A 16,444-nucleotide genomic window follows, 5' to 3' on the forward strand; every position below is an offset into this window, starting at 1 on the left:
GTCCAAACTGGCCCCTGACTAACTTGACGAGTTTTGAAGAGGGTCTTGTGCTTCATGCTTCATGCCTTTTCCTTTACACCAAGGCCAGTTTTCTGATTCCCTATCTCTAAGAACTCCTTGCAGTCTCATGGTCTTCCACTATGGTATGTACTTCTTGGGTCTTTATCTCATGTTCCAGTTAGCTCTGTAGTTATCCTCCAGCCTTTTTTTTTGTCACTACACATCTTCATGGTAGACTTGATATATCCATTACTATGAGGATTTGTTTACCTTGGCAAAAGTCATGTTGTTTTTAAATATGAAAAATATGAGAAATCTGACTTCCATATCAAAAACAGTACAGTATCAGCTTAGAAAACCCTGCTTTCATTGAAAACAATGGTAGCTGGAGAAATGTATGAAAAGAAATGACATGTTGCTACTTTTCTGCACAGTTTAGCACTGAAGCGCCCATTGAAGTCAATGGGAGCCTGTGACCCTAAGGGTTGCCCCCTCCCCATGCAGCGCTTTACATAGTCACATCTAAACATCTACACATATCCCTGGGATTATTTCTGAATATATAAACAACATATGTGTGTGTATATATATATGTATATATATATATATATATATATATATATATATATATATATATATATAAATATATATATATATCTTATTAAATATCTGACAAAGATTCAAAGTTAAACTTGTAGCCTGATGTTATTGATTTCCTAAGATAAGAAGGTGAGATAGTTTAGCCCGGTGGTGCCTGAAGGAAGTGGAGCAATTTCCCACAAGATATCACTCAAGGGAGAAAAGTAATTCTTCTTCTTCTTGTAGCTTATGATATTGTATAGTCATAACCTGACAAAGATTTAACTCTACTGAATATGTGACTAAATCCTAACATGGATGAAATATTTTGCAAAGTCATTATATCGGTGTATGAGAATGAATACTGAGCTGTTTGGAAGAGCAGGCTATGTCTTCACAACAGTCATGTGTAAAACTCACATTACAGGAAGTGTGTGGTGAAGGTGCTAACGTTGGAGGAGGATGTTAACGTTTTCCTATCAGTAATATGGGGGCTGGAGAACTTGATGTAAGAATTCTTAACCTGAATAATGTTCAATATTACATTTGTGTAATGGTACAAATCTGTATAGTGTACTAAATAGGATTATGTCATGCAGAGCCATGACTGTGATGTCAGAAGGATGCTTGTATACTTTGGCAGTGGTATGTGGCAGCAGATCTGTCATTTGCTTATTTTAAAGAAAAAAAGTCCCCCTGCCTGAGAAGAGGCTGAACAAACTTTCATACCTGTACAAATAAAGCTTTGTTCACACATTCAGGCTAAACGTACATGTGGTAACACCGCCACCAAACATAAATTCCTGAAGTATGCATCTGTATGACTTGGCAGTTGCATACATTTCACATTGTAAAAAAAAGTGTATATCATGCATAATACATTTTTATCCTATGGATTTCATCGTTATTTAAACAAACAGTTGACTATGCTTTTCATTAGAGTAGTAAAAGGTACATCAATGAATACTGGACAAAGATAACCAAAAGAACACTCTTTTGAAGGGCCAAGCCGAGACGGATGCATGAGGTGAACCGCACACTGGTATCTGAGGAGTAGAGGGGCATCGACAGTGAACTCTTGAAGTTAAAGGGGTACTCCATTGGCCAGTGTTCGAAAGCAAATGTTCCAAATGCTGTTTTCACGCTGCTGGGGTCGACCACGCCACTCGGGACATCACGACCCCGCAGCGCGAAAACCGCATTCGGAACATTTACTTCCGAATGCTGGCCAGTGGAGCACCCCTTTAAATTTGTTCCCCCCCTCCCCCCACACTAGCACTTGAAGCACTAGTCTTGCCCGGCTAAATTGAGGCAAGAGTCCATCAGAAAACATAAGTGCAGTACTAACTGCTACAGTACATAAAGCTTTCTCCATACATTTAGCAGGCTATCATTCAACACTTGGCTTTATCAATCAGGAGATGGCAGCTCAGACTGTTTGGATCATTGTGGCGGGCTTCTGCGTTTGGTCAGTAAGGTCATCTGCCTGTGCACCTGATGCTTGTAAAGGGTGGAGTGAGGGTGCTGGCCAGTCCCCATGGCAGTCAGTCAGTGTCCAAATTCAGCCCAGTGTCTACATCAGGCACCCAAGACAAACCTACACCCCGGAGTACATGGCCCTTGGGTTTCACTCTGCTCTTTGGCACACATCTGGTTGATAAAACTCTATGGGAACTTTAGGCAGATACATTGGGACTGAAGTGGGACTGAAGGACTCTTAAGTGTATAGAAAGGCTAATTTTTAATTCATAGATCCATAGTACAGAGTATAGAACAAGAGAAGGATGTCAAGTGCAGAAATGCTCGGTAAAATCTGAATACTTTATTCCAAACGATTAGCCAGAGGTAAGACTAAGGCTGCGTAAAAGACAGCCGAAACGCGTCACATGTTACTCCTGCTGTCTGATCGTTTGGAATAAAGTATTATGATTTTACCAAGCATTTCTGCACTGGACATCCTTCTCTTGTTCTATTTGTATCCCGGGAACTGGTCCGTCCCAGTCCATGCTACAGATTGGTTTCATTTGTTTTCCATAGTACAGAGTATGGATTAAAGTAGAGGCTGGTGTGGTATAGCCACCTGGAGGTACCAATTAATCTTAATGGTTACAAATAAAATTGATGTTTACCAGTAAAATGGCATGGTAGTTAATTATCTATTTGCATTATCTGTTTGAAATGCACTGTCCCAGTACACGTGTCCCAGCAACAAAATTTAAGAAGTTGTTGTGTGGCTAAGGAAACCTACTCCTTACAGCTTAAATCTGTGTATGGGGTATTGTGAGTTTACCTGCATAACTGATTTGTGTATTTAAGCAAACATTTCTCTTTTTTGTGTAGTACATTGCCATAACAGCATAAATAGAGTTACCGTGAGATTGTAAGTGTTTGCATATCCTTTTATTAGGTTCGAGAGGTATTGGTCAAATAATACACATCCTAGCTAAGCTTCTAAAAAGGCTGTGGGAAAAATCCTTAATTAAACCCCCTCTTCTTGGATAGCTAGACTGAAAACCCAGTTCAGTATGAGTCTGGCTAAGGCTAGAGCAAGATCTCTCCTAGCTCTGCTCCTACTAGGCAGACAGGCACCTAGTCTAGACTGTTTCTCTTGGGTCCAGTTAAGTTCAAGTCTATCCTGTCCAAGTCAAAGCCTGCTTCAATCAAGTAAAAAGTGGATATGGATGGATAAGGGTCATGTGTGAAATGATCAAGAGTTTGAGGGATTTTATCTAAAAGGCTGGGCTGTCTCCATGCCACCATGTGATGGTATTTTCATCAAGTTCTATCTCCAAAGAGTATCAAATAGCCAGAGGGAGTAAAGGCTTAACAAGGACTCCTCTGAAAACACTAATCTCTTTGTTGAGCTATGTTCAGAGTTGGTGCTGTGTGCCTTGACCAGTCACAGAAGTTTCTTTAGAATATGCCCAGCACATAGTGTATGATGCTGCAAAACCATGCGTAAAGGACAAGTATCTGCACCAAAGTAAGCAAACCTGTGTGGATCCCTCACAGTAGAGATGTACAGATTGGACTGAATGTGTACCTTATCTGCAACAGCACTATATGCAAGTGCGAAAAGTACACCAGATACTTTCTAGTCAGTTTATCTGCTATTAAAGCAACTCTTAAATAGGACAGTGACCAAATGTCTTCATATTTGCTCAAAACGTGTAACATCCTACTTTGTGCTAAAGAAACTTTGTTTTACTTGGACCATTTAATAAAGTCTCAATTTGTTTTTATGTTACACAAGTGTCCAGATTTCTCATTCAGTCCAGAGTACCTAAGGGGATCACCAGGTGAGCAAGACCACCTCAAAGGGACTACTACTCCTAGCTGGCGTGCATGACTACATCCAACCCCCTCTACTACTTCAGGAAACCATGCCCACTGTATTTACCTTTGGTTGGATCCTATGTGGGCAGAGTCTTGCTCTAGAATAGGCTGCCTGCCTATTATGCTTGTTACAGATCCATGTAGTATGAATCATTAATATGGCACCCAGTCTTCTATCAAGTCATACTGTGCTACATTGTATGAGCTAAAGGGTTTTTTCCACTTTTTTTTTTTTTTTACAATAATTGCACATGAACCGGAAATGAAAGTGTTTCCTTTCTACACTTAACCTTCTTCTTTCACTTTCTGCCATACATTTGAGTGACTGTTGTTTGTAAAACTTGTAAAAATGACTCATTTTTCATCACTCTAGTAACTGTTACAATTTATGACCCAATTACACTTAGAGATGTTAAGTTTTAAGAAATTCTGCTCCACAGCACGTGTTAGTACAGAGACAGGTATGTGCATAACCAGCAGATACAATTTATTATGAAATGATAGGTCTGGGCTGCAAAGCACAGTGGGGACATAAATCCATCCTTGACACTTGTACTCTTTTATGTTGCAAATAATAAGCTACATCATAAACTGTCTGATCTGTGATATTATGAGCACTGACCTCTGTAGAGATACAGAAATACAGGCTCTGAATTGTGCTGAACACAACAGAACAGATAATATCTCCCATTTAATATGAAACACTTTATTGGAAAAATGTGTCTGCTTCTTCTTTCCATTGTTAGGCACATTTACGCCGCATATGTACAAAATCACTTTAATCTGCTACTGCTATTACATCTGCTATTCTCATACTAAAGAAAAAATCTCTAACATTACAGTTTATGTAACTATAATGGATACCATAGAAAAAAAAATGAAGATCTATATACTGTAAGTGAAATATTGTTAGCTAAAATGAGATATCTCAAAGACGTAAGACCCCGCCTATGTGAAATAAAGATCAGGATGGATGCTGTATGTGACTCCCTTATAGATCATGATTTAATATTCTTATGTTACATGGTGTTGCCCTTGTTTCTCTTATTTTATTCACTATTAAATGGGATTACTAGGAGAAGCAGAGTTCCATAATTTTAGGATGATTTTTTTTTTTTTTTTTATATAACTGTTGTGTCAATGCACAGTAAAAATGCATGCACTTTCCAAATGTTATTGTTGGTCTATTTAAAAAAACAACAACAACATTGCATATGTTAACATCTATATGTACAGACAAGGTCAGTTCAAGAGCTGGCTCTATTGTTTATTCATTCCAGAACTGTAGGGGCCAGCAGAGGACATCCTTTACATGTAAGGTAAAATATCCATAGAGGAAAAAAGTAAATATAATGTATAGATCTAATGTGTGTTATGGGGAAAAGGAGGAATGATATGAGCTAAGTAATAATTGGTCAGACATAGCCATTAAAGAGGACCTGAAGCCTCCGAGAAAAATGTGCGCTATCATGATCCATGTATCCATATCTCTTGGATTCAGGTGCTTTTTATCTCTTTTCTAGGCTCTCTGGGTGATCTTAAGTGATCTTGTTAACAGAGCGTACAACATAACATAGGGAGGGTTGCATGAAAAATGGTTCGATCATTAGTACAGCCCTCTGCTTCCATCATTCATCAGCTGAACATCCCCTTATAAATAGAGATATGTGTGGCCAGCGAAAGAAGATTTTTTAGCAGGTCAGAACGAATCGGTCAGCCAGTAATTGAACATTTACTCTTTCATCGGCTGGCCCTATTACTGGGTAATATTGGCCTGTTTGGCAATTCATCTAATGCCATTAAATAAAGTCCTTAGGCTCAATATACTAATAAAGATCTGGATAGCCAAGGGGATGGTCACCACTAGAGTTGAGTAAGCTTTCCAAAGATTCAGCTGGCCAGGTGTTTGATAGCTGCGCAGCACTTAACTCTTTTGTCACAGTAAACCAGTGATCTGCCGGTTAACTGTAACATCTTGCTGAGCTGAGCGCTAGGCACTGACCCAGTAAGGAAGGAGTTAATTAGTGCTGTTGAGCAATGCTAGCTAACTCGTTGGGGGGTGTATATATTATACAGCCTTCTATAGATGGCTGTATAATGTATACACCTCCCTCCCCTTCAAGGAGTTATTTAGTACTTCTCAGCAGTGCTAATTAACTGCTTCTTGCTGGGCTGAGCTGTACTCACAGCTGTCCAGCCCCAACAGTTTGACGAGCTGCAAACTCTCTGAAGTTTAGATCGAATCCAGGTTCAAGGGGCTTGGCTCGCTCAAGGGGACCATCCCTTGCCTATCTAGGCCATTAGCACTCAGCTGCATATTGGACCAAAGCTAACAACATCTATACACAAATAAGAAAGGATATGAGAGCCTAAAAAAAATTCAAAAACATTTCTCATATCTCTGTAGCAGTGACTCCATATGCAGCATGACAATACACTTTTTTTTTATATAGATCCTCCTTAAAGGGGTACTGTCATCAGTGTCACCTGCACTAACCTGTTGGTTCAGGCAGATGGTGCGGGTGACATTGATTATATTGATTTCTATTTTAACAAAGCTAATAAATAGCCATGTTGCTATAAATAAATCAACTTTTTCATGTATCTATTTAAAAATTCATCTCCTTCCATTCCTCAACAGGACCTGAGAAGGTGGTCCATAACACAAGAATTTAAAGAATACCAAAAAGAATCCCTATGTCACGCACCATCCCCTAAGGCTCTGCATTTGGCATAACTGCTTTAAAAAAGACCCAGTTATAAGTTGAAGAATGATTCACTTTATGGACAGTAAACAATCATTACATTTCAAGTGACAAAACCCCATGCAAAATTCATAAAGATGCATGAGTATTAAATTTCGAAAGGGTCAAAAATATGGAGACAGAGGATCGGTTTTGATGACATAGATTTATGACTTTATGCTTGAGTCATAATTCATAGTCAAATGCCTAGGGAGGGGAATTTATCTAATCTGCCACTTTTGTGAGTAGTGCTCGGAATTTGAAATAATCTAATGTTAATGTCTGATGCCTTCAATTTCTTCTCTCATATTCCTTCAATTCCACTATCCTGCTTGCAAGCAGTTTTATCGAGCTGATGCTTATGTACATTTTATTCAAGGTAAAAATGAACCTGAATATTACCTCTGTGAGTGTGTACCTGGAGCAGTATTTGTGACATTAGGTGAACAATTCATTTAATATAAAAATACACAGAGAAAACTATTTCATGTCATGTTTACAAAGGGCATATTTTGCATGTTCAGCTAATTTCAGCTCTAAGCACATTATTCCTTGGACCAGTGCTGATATTCACTTGTCTATTGTAGATGTCTGGTATGGTGGACAGGGGTCAACATGGATGCTCCAAATGGTCTGTAGCTATACAGCCCCATCGAGAGCCGGCTGAGATCAAGGCACTGTGTATTATAACACCTTACAATTATCAACATTTTCAACAATTTCTGGCTGGGGGATAGCCTTTGCTCCCCAAGTACAACAATGATCCATAAGCGCCCATAACACTATTCCAGGTTCACCTTCCTTTTTTGGACTGTTTTTGTTTGGTTGTAACCACTGCACACCTAAAACATCCCACAAGTCCTGTTGTTTGAAGATGCTTTGACCCAGTCTTTGAGCCATCTCAATTTGGGTCTTGTTCGCCAAATCCTTATGTTTGCCCATTTTTACTTCTTCCAAATTAACCTTGAGAACTGAACACCTACTAAACTTTCAATATATCTTACTTGACCTGTAGAAATGTTTTATGCTGAATTTACTTTAATTAAAGGGGTACTTCGCCCCTAGACATCTTATCCCCTATCCGAAGGATAGGGGAGAAGATGTATGATCGCGGGGAGTCCAGCTGCTGGGACCCCCCCGCAATCTCCAGACCGACACCGATTTTGGGTGGCGGGATTCAGACAAACCTGAATCAACTGCTTATCTCAAATGTGGTATTGTTACAAGTGGATAGATAGATAGATAGATAGATAGATATTATTTTTCATCTTTTAAAACAGTGGTCCACTGAATATGTGGAAATAAAAAGAATACACAATATTGAATCCTTAGTCAAGCATTATAGTTTCTCTTCAAGCTCTCAAAGTGAATTCATAGTATTGCAACACAAGATGATTCCTGTTTAGCAATTACAGGACATGAAACAAATTGGTTCTTCTCACACAGCAACACAGCAGAAGGATTGTAATTTATTACAGCAAGGTAGTAATATGACAGAGACAAAGCCTTACCCTTAAGCGTCTTTCAAAAGAGGAGATATTGCCTTTGTTTTGCTCCTTACGTTGTCGCCACTCTATGAGATTTGGGCTGTGCTCCCCAGGAAGAGAGATATTACATTTACCCAGAGTTGGACTGACCACTCCTGCCAGTATGTGTGGCTCTGCATTAAGGTTGATTTCCATCCCACTTGCAAAGGTGACCCGTAGAGAACCGTCTGGGTTAACTCGATAGGTGTTAATATTGTTTTCTGCCAAAATACATAAATATCATTAGCTGATAACCATACAAATCTATCTTCTATGGATGTAGAGAAAACATATTTTTTAATAAAACATTTTCATAGGGTTAGTATTCCATAAATTATATAATTAATAGCATTAAAACATGTTAACATGTTTATATATATACATATATATATATATATATATATATATATATATATATATTTATAGTGCATAGTGAAAGTATTCGGCCCCCTTGAACTTTTCGACCTTTTGCCACATTTCAGGCTTCAAACATAAAGATATAAAACTGTAATTTTTTATGAAGAATCAACAACAAGTGGGACACAATCATGAAATGGAACACAATTTATTGGATATTTCAAACTTTGTTAACAAATAAAAAACTGAAAAATTGGGCGTGCAAAATTATTCAGCCCCTTTACTTTCAGTGCAGCAAACTCTCTCCAGAAGTTCAGTGAGGATCTCTGAATGATCCAATGTTGACCTAAATGACTAATGATGATAAATAGAATACACCTGTGTGTAACCAAGTCTCTGTATAAATGCACCTGCACTGTGATAGTCTCAGAGGTCCGTTTAAAGCACAGAGAGCATCATGAAGAACAAGGAACACACCAGGCAGGTCCGAGATACTGTTGTGGAGAAGTTTAAAGACAGATTTGGATACAAGACGATTTCCCAAGCTTTAAACATCCCAAGGAGCACTGTGCAAGTGATAATATTGAAATGGAAGGAGTATCAGACCACTGCAAATCTACGAAGACCTGACCGTCCCTCTAAACGTTCAGCTCATACAAGGAGAAGACTGATCAGAGATGCAGCCAAGAGGCCCATGATCACTCTGGATGAACTGCAGAGATCTACAGCTGAGGTAAGAGACTCTGTCCATAGGACAACAATCAGTCGTATACTGCTCAAATCTGGCCTTTATGGAAGAGTGGAAAGAAGAAAGCCATTTCTTAAAGATATCCATAAAAAGTGTTGTTTAAAGTTTGCCACAAGCCACCTGGGAGACACACCAAACATGTGGGGAGAAGGTGCTCTGGTCAGATGAAACCAAAATCAAACTTTTTGGCAACAATGCAAAACGTTATGTTTTGGCGTAAAAGCAGCACAGCTCATCACCCTGGAAACACCATCCCCACTGTCAAACATGGTGGTGGCAGCATCATGGTTTGGGCCTGCTTTTCTTCAGCAGGGACAGGGAAGATGTTTAAAATTGATGGGAAGATGGATGGAGCCAAACACAGGATCATTCTGGAAGAAAACCTGATGGAGTCTGCAAAAGACCTGGGACTGGGACGGAGATTTGTCTTCCAACAAGACAATGATCCAAAACATAAAGCAAAATCTACAATGGAATGGTTCACAAATAAACATATCCAGGTGTTAGAATGGCCAAGTCAAAGTCCAGACCTGAATCCAATCGAGAATCTGTTGAAAGAACTGAAAACTGCTGTTCACAAACGCTCTCCATCCAACCTCACTGAGATTGAGCTGTTTTGCACAGAGGAATGGGGAAAAATTTCAGTCTCTCCATGTGCAAAACTGATAGAGACATACCCCGAGCGGCTTACAGCTGTAATCGCAGGAAACGGTGGCGCCACTAATTATTAACTTAAGGGGGCTGAATAATTTTGCACGCCCAATTTTCAGTTTTTTATTTGTTAAAAAAGTTTGAAATATCCAATAAATTTCGTTCCACTTCATGATTGTCTCCCACTTGTTGTTGATTCTTCAAAAAAAATTACAGTTTTATATCTTAATGTTTGAAGCCTGAAATGTGGCAAAAGGTCGAAAAGTTCAAGGGGGCCGAATACTTTCACTATACACTGTGTATATATATATATATATATATATATATATATATATATATATATATCAACAGTCCCGAGGACGGTGATTGCCATGACTGTGTTTTCACACAGCGGTGAACATCACCCTTCATAATGGTGGTTCTTCCTTGTGGTGAGTTTTGATATACTCCTCCTCCCAAATATCGCTTTTATATCTGCACCTGCCCACTGATTAACACTTTACCTCTGTTCCCACTGTATTGGGGCCATGTACTTACTTCTGCACATTTATAAAGATGTACAGTGCAATGTATATATATATATGTATAGTAGCACTATGATTGAAAATTTATTTTTTTCATATATTGTATTTTTATCCACAATGTGTGTATTTGATTATAATTGATTGATGATTAACCTGTGTATTTGATTCCCATAAACATGGGTATACTGTGTCACTCTGTATGCTTGATAAAGACTGTTCAGACAGTCGAAACTTTGCATTGCCTCTTATGAGGAAATAAACTTCACCTTTGTTCACTTGAATTGAAGTGCTGTGGGATATTTTACATTGTTATATGATATTTTACATATATATATGTCGTGACACAGCACCGGGGACCAACCTCCGTGCATGTGAAACACCCAGGCAGCCAGCCTGGTGTTAGTGTATGCAAAGACCAGAAATCACAGCACCAATAGGTCAAGGATTTTCATAAGCTGGTTTCTTTATTCACCCCAAAAGTTACAACGTTTCGGCAACAATAGCCTTGCTTGATAAAGGCTATTGTTGCCGAAACGTTGTAACTTTTGGGGTGAATAAAGAAACCAGCTTATGAAGATCCTTGACCTATTGGTGCTGTGATTCCTGGACTTTGCATATATATATATATATATATATATATATATCTATATATATATGGGTAAGCGGACATCTACCGTATGTGGAAAGAGGACCATCCAAAATTGCACAAACAATTGTTGTGGTCTTCTTAAAGAATGCATAATAAATGGTGAAACTGAAAATCCGTCAATGGAAGTCTGGTTTGGATAACAGCTGGTCCTCTCAAGGAGGTGGTCTTTTGGAGAGGTTTCACTCTACTTATTTGATAATGGCAGCAATAAAATGATTTTCCCTTCAGGATATTGTGGGATATTGCAGAACTTTATGTAGCATTGAATGGGCACTGTCAAAATCAAAAACTTTTTTTTATGTTGTACAACTTGGTAAAACATTAACATTTTTAATATACTTTTTAGAAATCCTAGCTGTAGCTATCTTTGTCCCAGATGAAGCACATGCTGGGACAAAGTCCAGGAATTAATGGTGGAACTAGCACACCTATGTGCTTACTTTTGTCCTGTCTATCAGACTCGTGTCTGAAAACAGAGAGAATGGAGTTACAAGGTAGCCTTCTGTAATTGGATGACCCAGCACAGCATAGTAGACTCAGGGAGGAAATGAATGCATGGCTGGTGAGTGAGGGCTGGCTCGCTCCTCGCTGAGCATAGTGCTTGCCTTGGACACGCCTCTTCCTGAGCAATGGATGATAGAATGAGTAAACAGCAGAACAAAGGGATTTTTAAGCCAAATACAGAGACTAGACAGTTAAAAAGAACATGTAAAGAATCTGCATGAATTAGGGAGTAACATGTATAAGTATTATTTTTTCTGAAATATTAAAAAAGATATCACAAACTAATAGCCAAAATCAATAGATATTAAAGTTTTTTTTTTACAAAATAGATATTCTAAAACTCTCTAGTGAACCCCTTCAGAGTCTAAACCAATCAATAAGTTGTGAAGAATTTAAAACAACAATACAGTCTCTGTGTAGGGTTAAAGCACCAGGGCTGATGGGTTAATAAATCAATATTAGATTGCTTATACAGATCTTCTTTCCTCTTATATGGTCCAAATGTACAACACAACTTGCAATAAATCCCATTTAGTAAAATGTTGAGGGGCTTAAAGATACTAAAAGTCTTCTGGAAAAATATAGACTGATTTCTTTATTAAACAGTGCCAATATTTTCTAGACTAAATGATATAAAAGAACCCTCAGCAAAAGTGAAATTATGTGGCTTGTTAGCCACCTCTATGGTGTGCAATGCAGTGTAATTCGTTTGTCTACAGTCCTGACCTGAATCCCATGGCCGGCACTCTTGCTCACTTAATGTATGTTTGTGCATGTGCTTTCTATTCACTCCAATGTGTGCATTAATTTGCTTCTTATTGGAATAAATAGACAAAGTTACTTCCACTGCAAACATTAGTCTGTTTGCCGATCACGTGGTCCAGATCAGGATTGAAAAGGTATCTATGGGGAGACTAACTACACTACCTTGTACACCACAAAAGTAGCCACAACAGGCCACAAATCATCTCTTTTGCTAAGAGAGCTTTTATGTGACTTTGGTTTTGAGTTACAATTTTGGTTTTATTCCTGGGAAGTAGACAAAGCATGCCACCAGAAGAATTGGTAGTCCAGTTGACTACGTGAGACTAGTAGGAGGTCCTCGTGCACTTCTGCTCTTAGGTGTCCCATTACTGTCCTTAGAAATCTTTTGATAGGGTGCACTGGGGTTTCTTCCTCTGCCCAGTATTATTGAAATATGGCAGCCCTGGCATAATCCTAAATTCTCTCATCAGTCATTACTCTGTCCCTTATGCCTTATGGCCCTTTTAGACAAGCTGACTGCTGCCATATTATGAGTGCTGAACTTGTTGATCGACACTCATTTAAAGAGCTCTGTCACGATGCCGGCTGGCAGGTAGTGGATCCTCTGTGCCAGAGAGGGATTGGCGTGGGCCGTGCTAGTGGATCGGTTCTAAGTCACTACTGGTTTTCACCAGAGCCCGCCGCAAAGCGGGATGGTCTTGCTGCGGCGGTAGTGACCAGGTCGTATCCACTAGCAACGGCTCAACCTCTCTGACTGCTGAAGATAGGCGCGGTACAAGGGAGTAGACAGAAGCAAGGTCGGACGTAGCAGAAGGTCGGGGCAGGCAGCAAGGATCGTAGTCAGGGGCAACGGCAGGAGGTCTGGAACACAGGCTAGGAACACACAAGGAAACACTTTCACTGGCACAATGGCAACAAGATCCGGCGAGGGAGTGAAGGGGAAGTGAGGTATAAATAGGGAGTGCACAGGTGAACACACTAATTGGAACCACTGCGCCAATCAGCGGCGCAGTGGCCCTTTAAATCGCAGAGACCCGGCGCGCGCGCGCCCTAAGGAGCGGGGCCGCGCGCGCCGGGACAGGACAGACGGAGAGCGGGTCAGGTACGGGAGCCGGGATGCGCATCGCGAGCGGGCGCTACCCGCATCGCGAATCGCATCCCGGCTGGAGACGGTATCGCAGCGCACCGGGTCAGTGGAGCTGCCCGGAGCGCTGCGGTAGCGAGAGAGAAGCGAGCGCTCCGGGGAGGAGCGGGGACCCGGAGCGCTCGGCGTAACAGTACCCCCCCCCTTGGGTCTCCCCCTCTTCTTAGAGCCTGAGAACCTGAGGAGCAGACTTTTGTCTAGGATGTTGTCCTCAGGTTCCCAGGATCTCTCTTCAGGTCCACAGCCCTCCCAATCCACTAAAAAGAACCTTTTTCCTCTGACCGTCTTGGAGGCCAGTATCTCCTTCACTGAGAAGACGTCAGAAGAACCAGAGACAGGAGTGGGAGAAACTAATTTGGGAGAGAAACGGTTGATGATGAGTGGTTTAAGAAGAGAGACATGAAAGGCATTAGGAATACGGAGAGAAGGAGGAAGAAGAAGTTTGTAAGAGACAGGATTAATTTGGCACAAGACTTTGAAAGGACCAAGATAGCGTGGACCCAGTTTGTAACTGGGGACACGAAAGCGGACATATTTAGCGGAGAGCCATACCTTGTCTCCGGGAGCAAAAATGGGGGGAGCTCTTCTTTTCTTATCGGCAAACTTTTTCATGCGAGATGAAGCCTGTAAAAGAGAATCTTGGGTCTCTTTCCATATGGTGGAAAGATCACGAGTCACTTCATCTACAGCGGGCAAACCAGAGGGCAAGGGAGTAGGGAGGGGGGGAAGAGGGTGACGGCCGTACACCACGAAAAATGGGGATTTGGAGGAAGATTCAGAGACTCTAAAGTTATACGAGAATTCGGCCCATGGTAGAAGATCTGCCCAATCATCCTGGCGGGAGGAAACAAAATGTCGTAAATAATCACCCAAGACCTGGTTAATTCTTTCTACTTGTCCATTGGATTGAGGATGATATGCAGAAGAAAAGTTTAATTTAATCTTGAGTTGTTTACAGAGAGCCCTCCAGAATTTTGACACAAATTGGACGCCTCTATCCGAGACTATCTGTGTGGGCAACCCGTGAAGACGAAAAATGTGTACAAAAAATTGTTTAGCCAACTGAGGCGCTGAAGGAAGACCAGGAAGAGGGATGAAATGTGCCATCTTGGAGAATCGATCAACGACCACCCAAACAACAGTGTTGCCACGGGATGGGGGTAGGTCTGTAATAAAATCCATACCAATCAGAGACCAAGGCTGTTCGGGGACAGGCAGAGGATGAAGAAAACCAGCGGGCTTCTGGCGAGGAGTCTTATCCCGGGCACAGACAGTGCAGGCTCGCACAAAGTCCACGACATCCGTCTCCAGAGTCGGCCACCAATAGAAGCGAGAGATGAGTTGCACAGATTTCTTGATGCCCGCATGGCCTGCGAGATGGGAGGAGTGACCCCATTTGAGGATTCCGAGGCGTTGGCGTGGAGTGACGAAGGTCTTCCCTGGAGGAGTTTGCCTGATGGAGGCTGGAGAAGTGGAAATCAGGCAGTCAGGAGGAATGATGTGTTGCGGAGAGAGTTCAACTTCCGAGGCATCCGAGGAACGAGAGAGAGCATCGGCCCTAATGTTCTTATCGGCAGGCCGAAAGTGAATTTCAAAATTAAATCGGGCAAAGAACAGAGACCACCTGGCCTGGCGAGGATTCAGCCGTTGGGCAGACTGGAGATAGGAGAGGTTCTTGTGATCGGTGTAAATAATAACTGGAAATGTTGATCCCTCCAGCAGATGCCTCCATTCCTCAAGTGCTAATTTAATGGCTAGAAGCTCTCGATCCCCGATGGAGTAGTTCCTCTCCGCCGGTGAGAAGGTCCTAGAAAAAAAACCACAAGTAACAGCATGCCCGGAAGAATTTTTTTGTAGAAGGACCGCTCCAGCTCCTACAGAGGAGGCATCAACCTCCAATAGGAAGGGTTTAGATGGGTCAGGTCTGGAGAGCACAGGAGCCGAAGAAAAGGCAGACTTGAGCCGTTTAAAGGCGTCTTCCGCTTGAGGAGGCCAAGACTTGGGATTGGCATTTTTTTTGGTTAAAGCCACGATAGGGGCCACAACGGTAGAAAAATGTGGAATAAATTGCCTGTAATAATTGGCGAACCCCAAAAAACGTTGGATAGCACGGAGTCCGGAGGGGCGTGGCCAATCTAAGACGGCAGAGAGTTTGTCTGGATCCATTTGTAGTCCTTGGCCAGAGACCAAGTATCCTAGGAAAGGAAGAGATTAGCATTCAAACAGACATTTCTCTATCTTGGCATAAAGTTGATTGTCACGAAGTCTCTGAAGAACCATACGGACATGCTGGCGGTGTTCTTCTAGATTGGCAGAAAAAATCAGGATATCGTCCAGATATACAACAACACAGGAGTATAAGAGATCACGAAAAATTTCATTAACAAAGTCTTGGAAGACGGCAGGGGCGTTGCACAGGCCAAAGGGCATGACCAGATACTCAAAGTGTCCATCTCTAGTGTTAAATGCCGTTTTCCATTCATCCCCCTCTCTGATGCGGATGAGATTATAAGCACCTCTTAAGTCCAGTTTGGTAAAGATGTGGGCACCTTGGAGGCGATCAAAGAGTTCAGAGATGAGGGGTAGGGGGTAGCGGTTCTTTACCGTGATTTTATTAAGACCGCGGTAGTCAATGCAAGGACGTAGAGAGCCATCTTTTTTGGACACAAAGAAAAATCCGGCTCCGGCAGGAGAGGAGGATTTACGGATAAAGCCTTTTTTTAAATTTTCCTGGATGTACTCCGACATAGCAAGAGTCTCTGGGGCGGACAGAGGATAGATTCTGCCCCGGGGTGGAGTAGTGCCCGGGAGGAGGTCAATAGGACAATCATAAGGCCTGTGAGGAGGTAGAGTCTCAGCTTGTTTTTTGCAAAAAACATCCGCAAAGTCCATATAGGCCTTAGGGAGACCGGTTACA

At 41.3% G+C, this 16,444-nt stretch overlaps 1 protein-coding gene across 3 annotated transcripts in view; it reads right to left on the bottom strand.

The window, feature by feature from the left end:
• Positions 1–16,444, bottom strand: part of TENM1 (teneurin transmembrane protein 1) — an 876,412-nt gene that overhangs the window by 64,750 nt on the left and 795,218 nt on the right. For all 3 annotated transcript variants that reach the window (XM_056539239.1, XM_056539238.1, XM_056539237.1), the window contains one exon: positions 8,171–8,406. In XM_056539239.1, the coding sequence (XP_056395214.1) occupies positions 8,171–8,406 (236 nt within the window). The remainder of the gene's footprint in view (positions 1–8,170; positions 8,407–16,444) is intronic.

This window comes from Hyla sarda, chromosome 9 (assembly GCF_029499605.1).
Source record: "Hyla sarda isolate aHylSar1 chromosome 9, aHylSar1.hap1, whole genome shotgun sequence".
Classification (NCBI taxonomy): Eukaryota; Metazoa; Chordata; class Amphibia; order Anura; family Hylidae; genus Hyla; species Hyla sarda.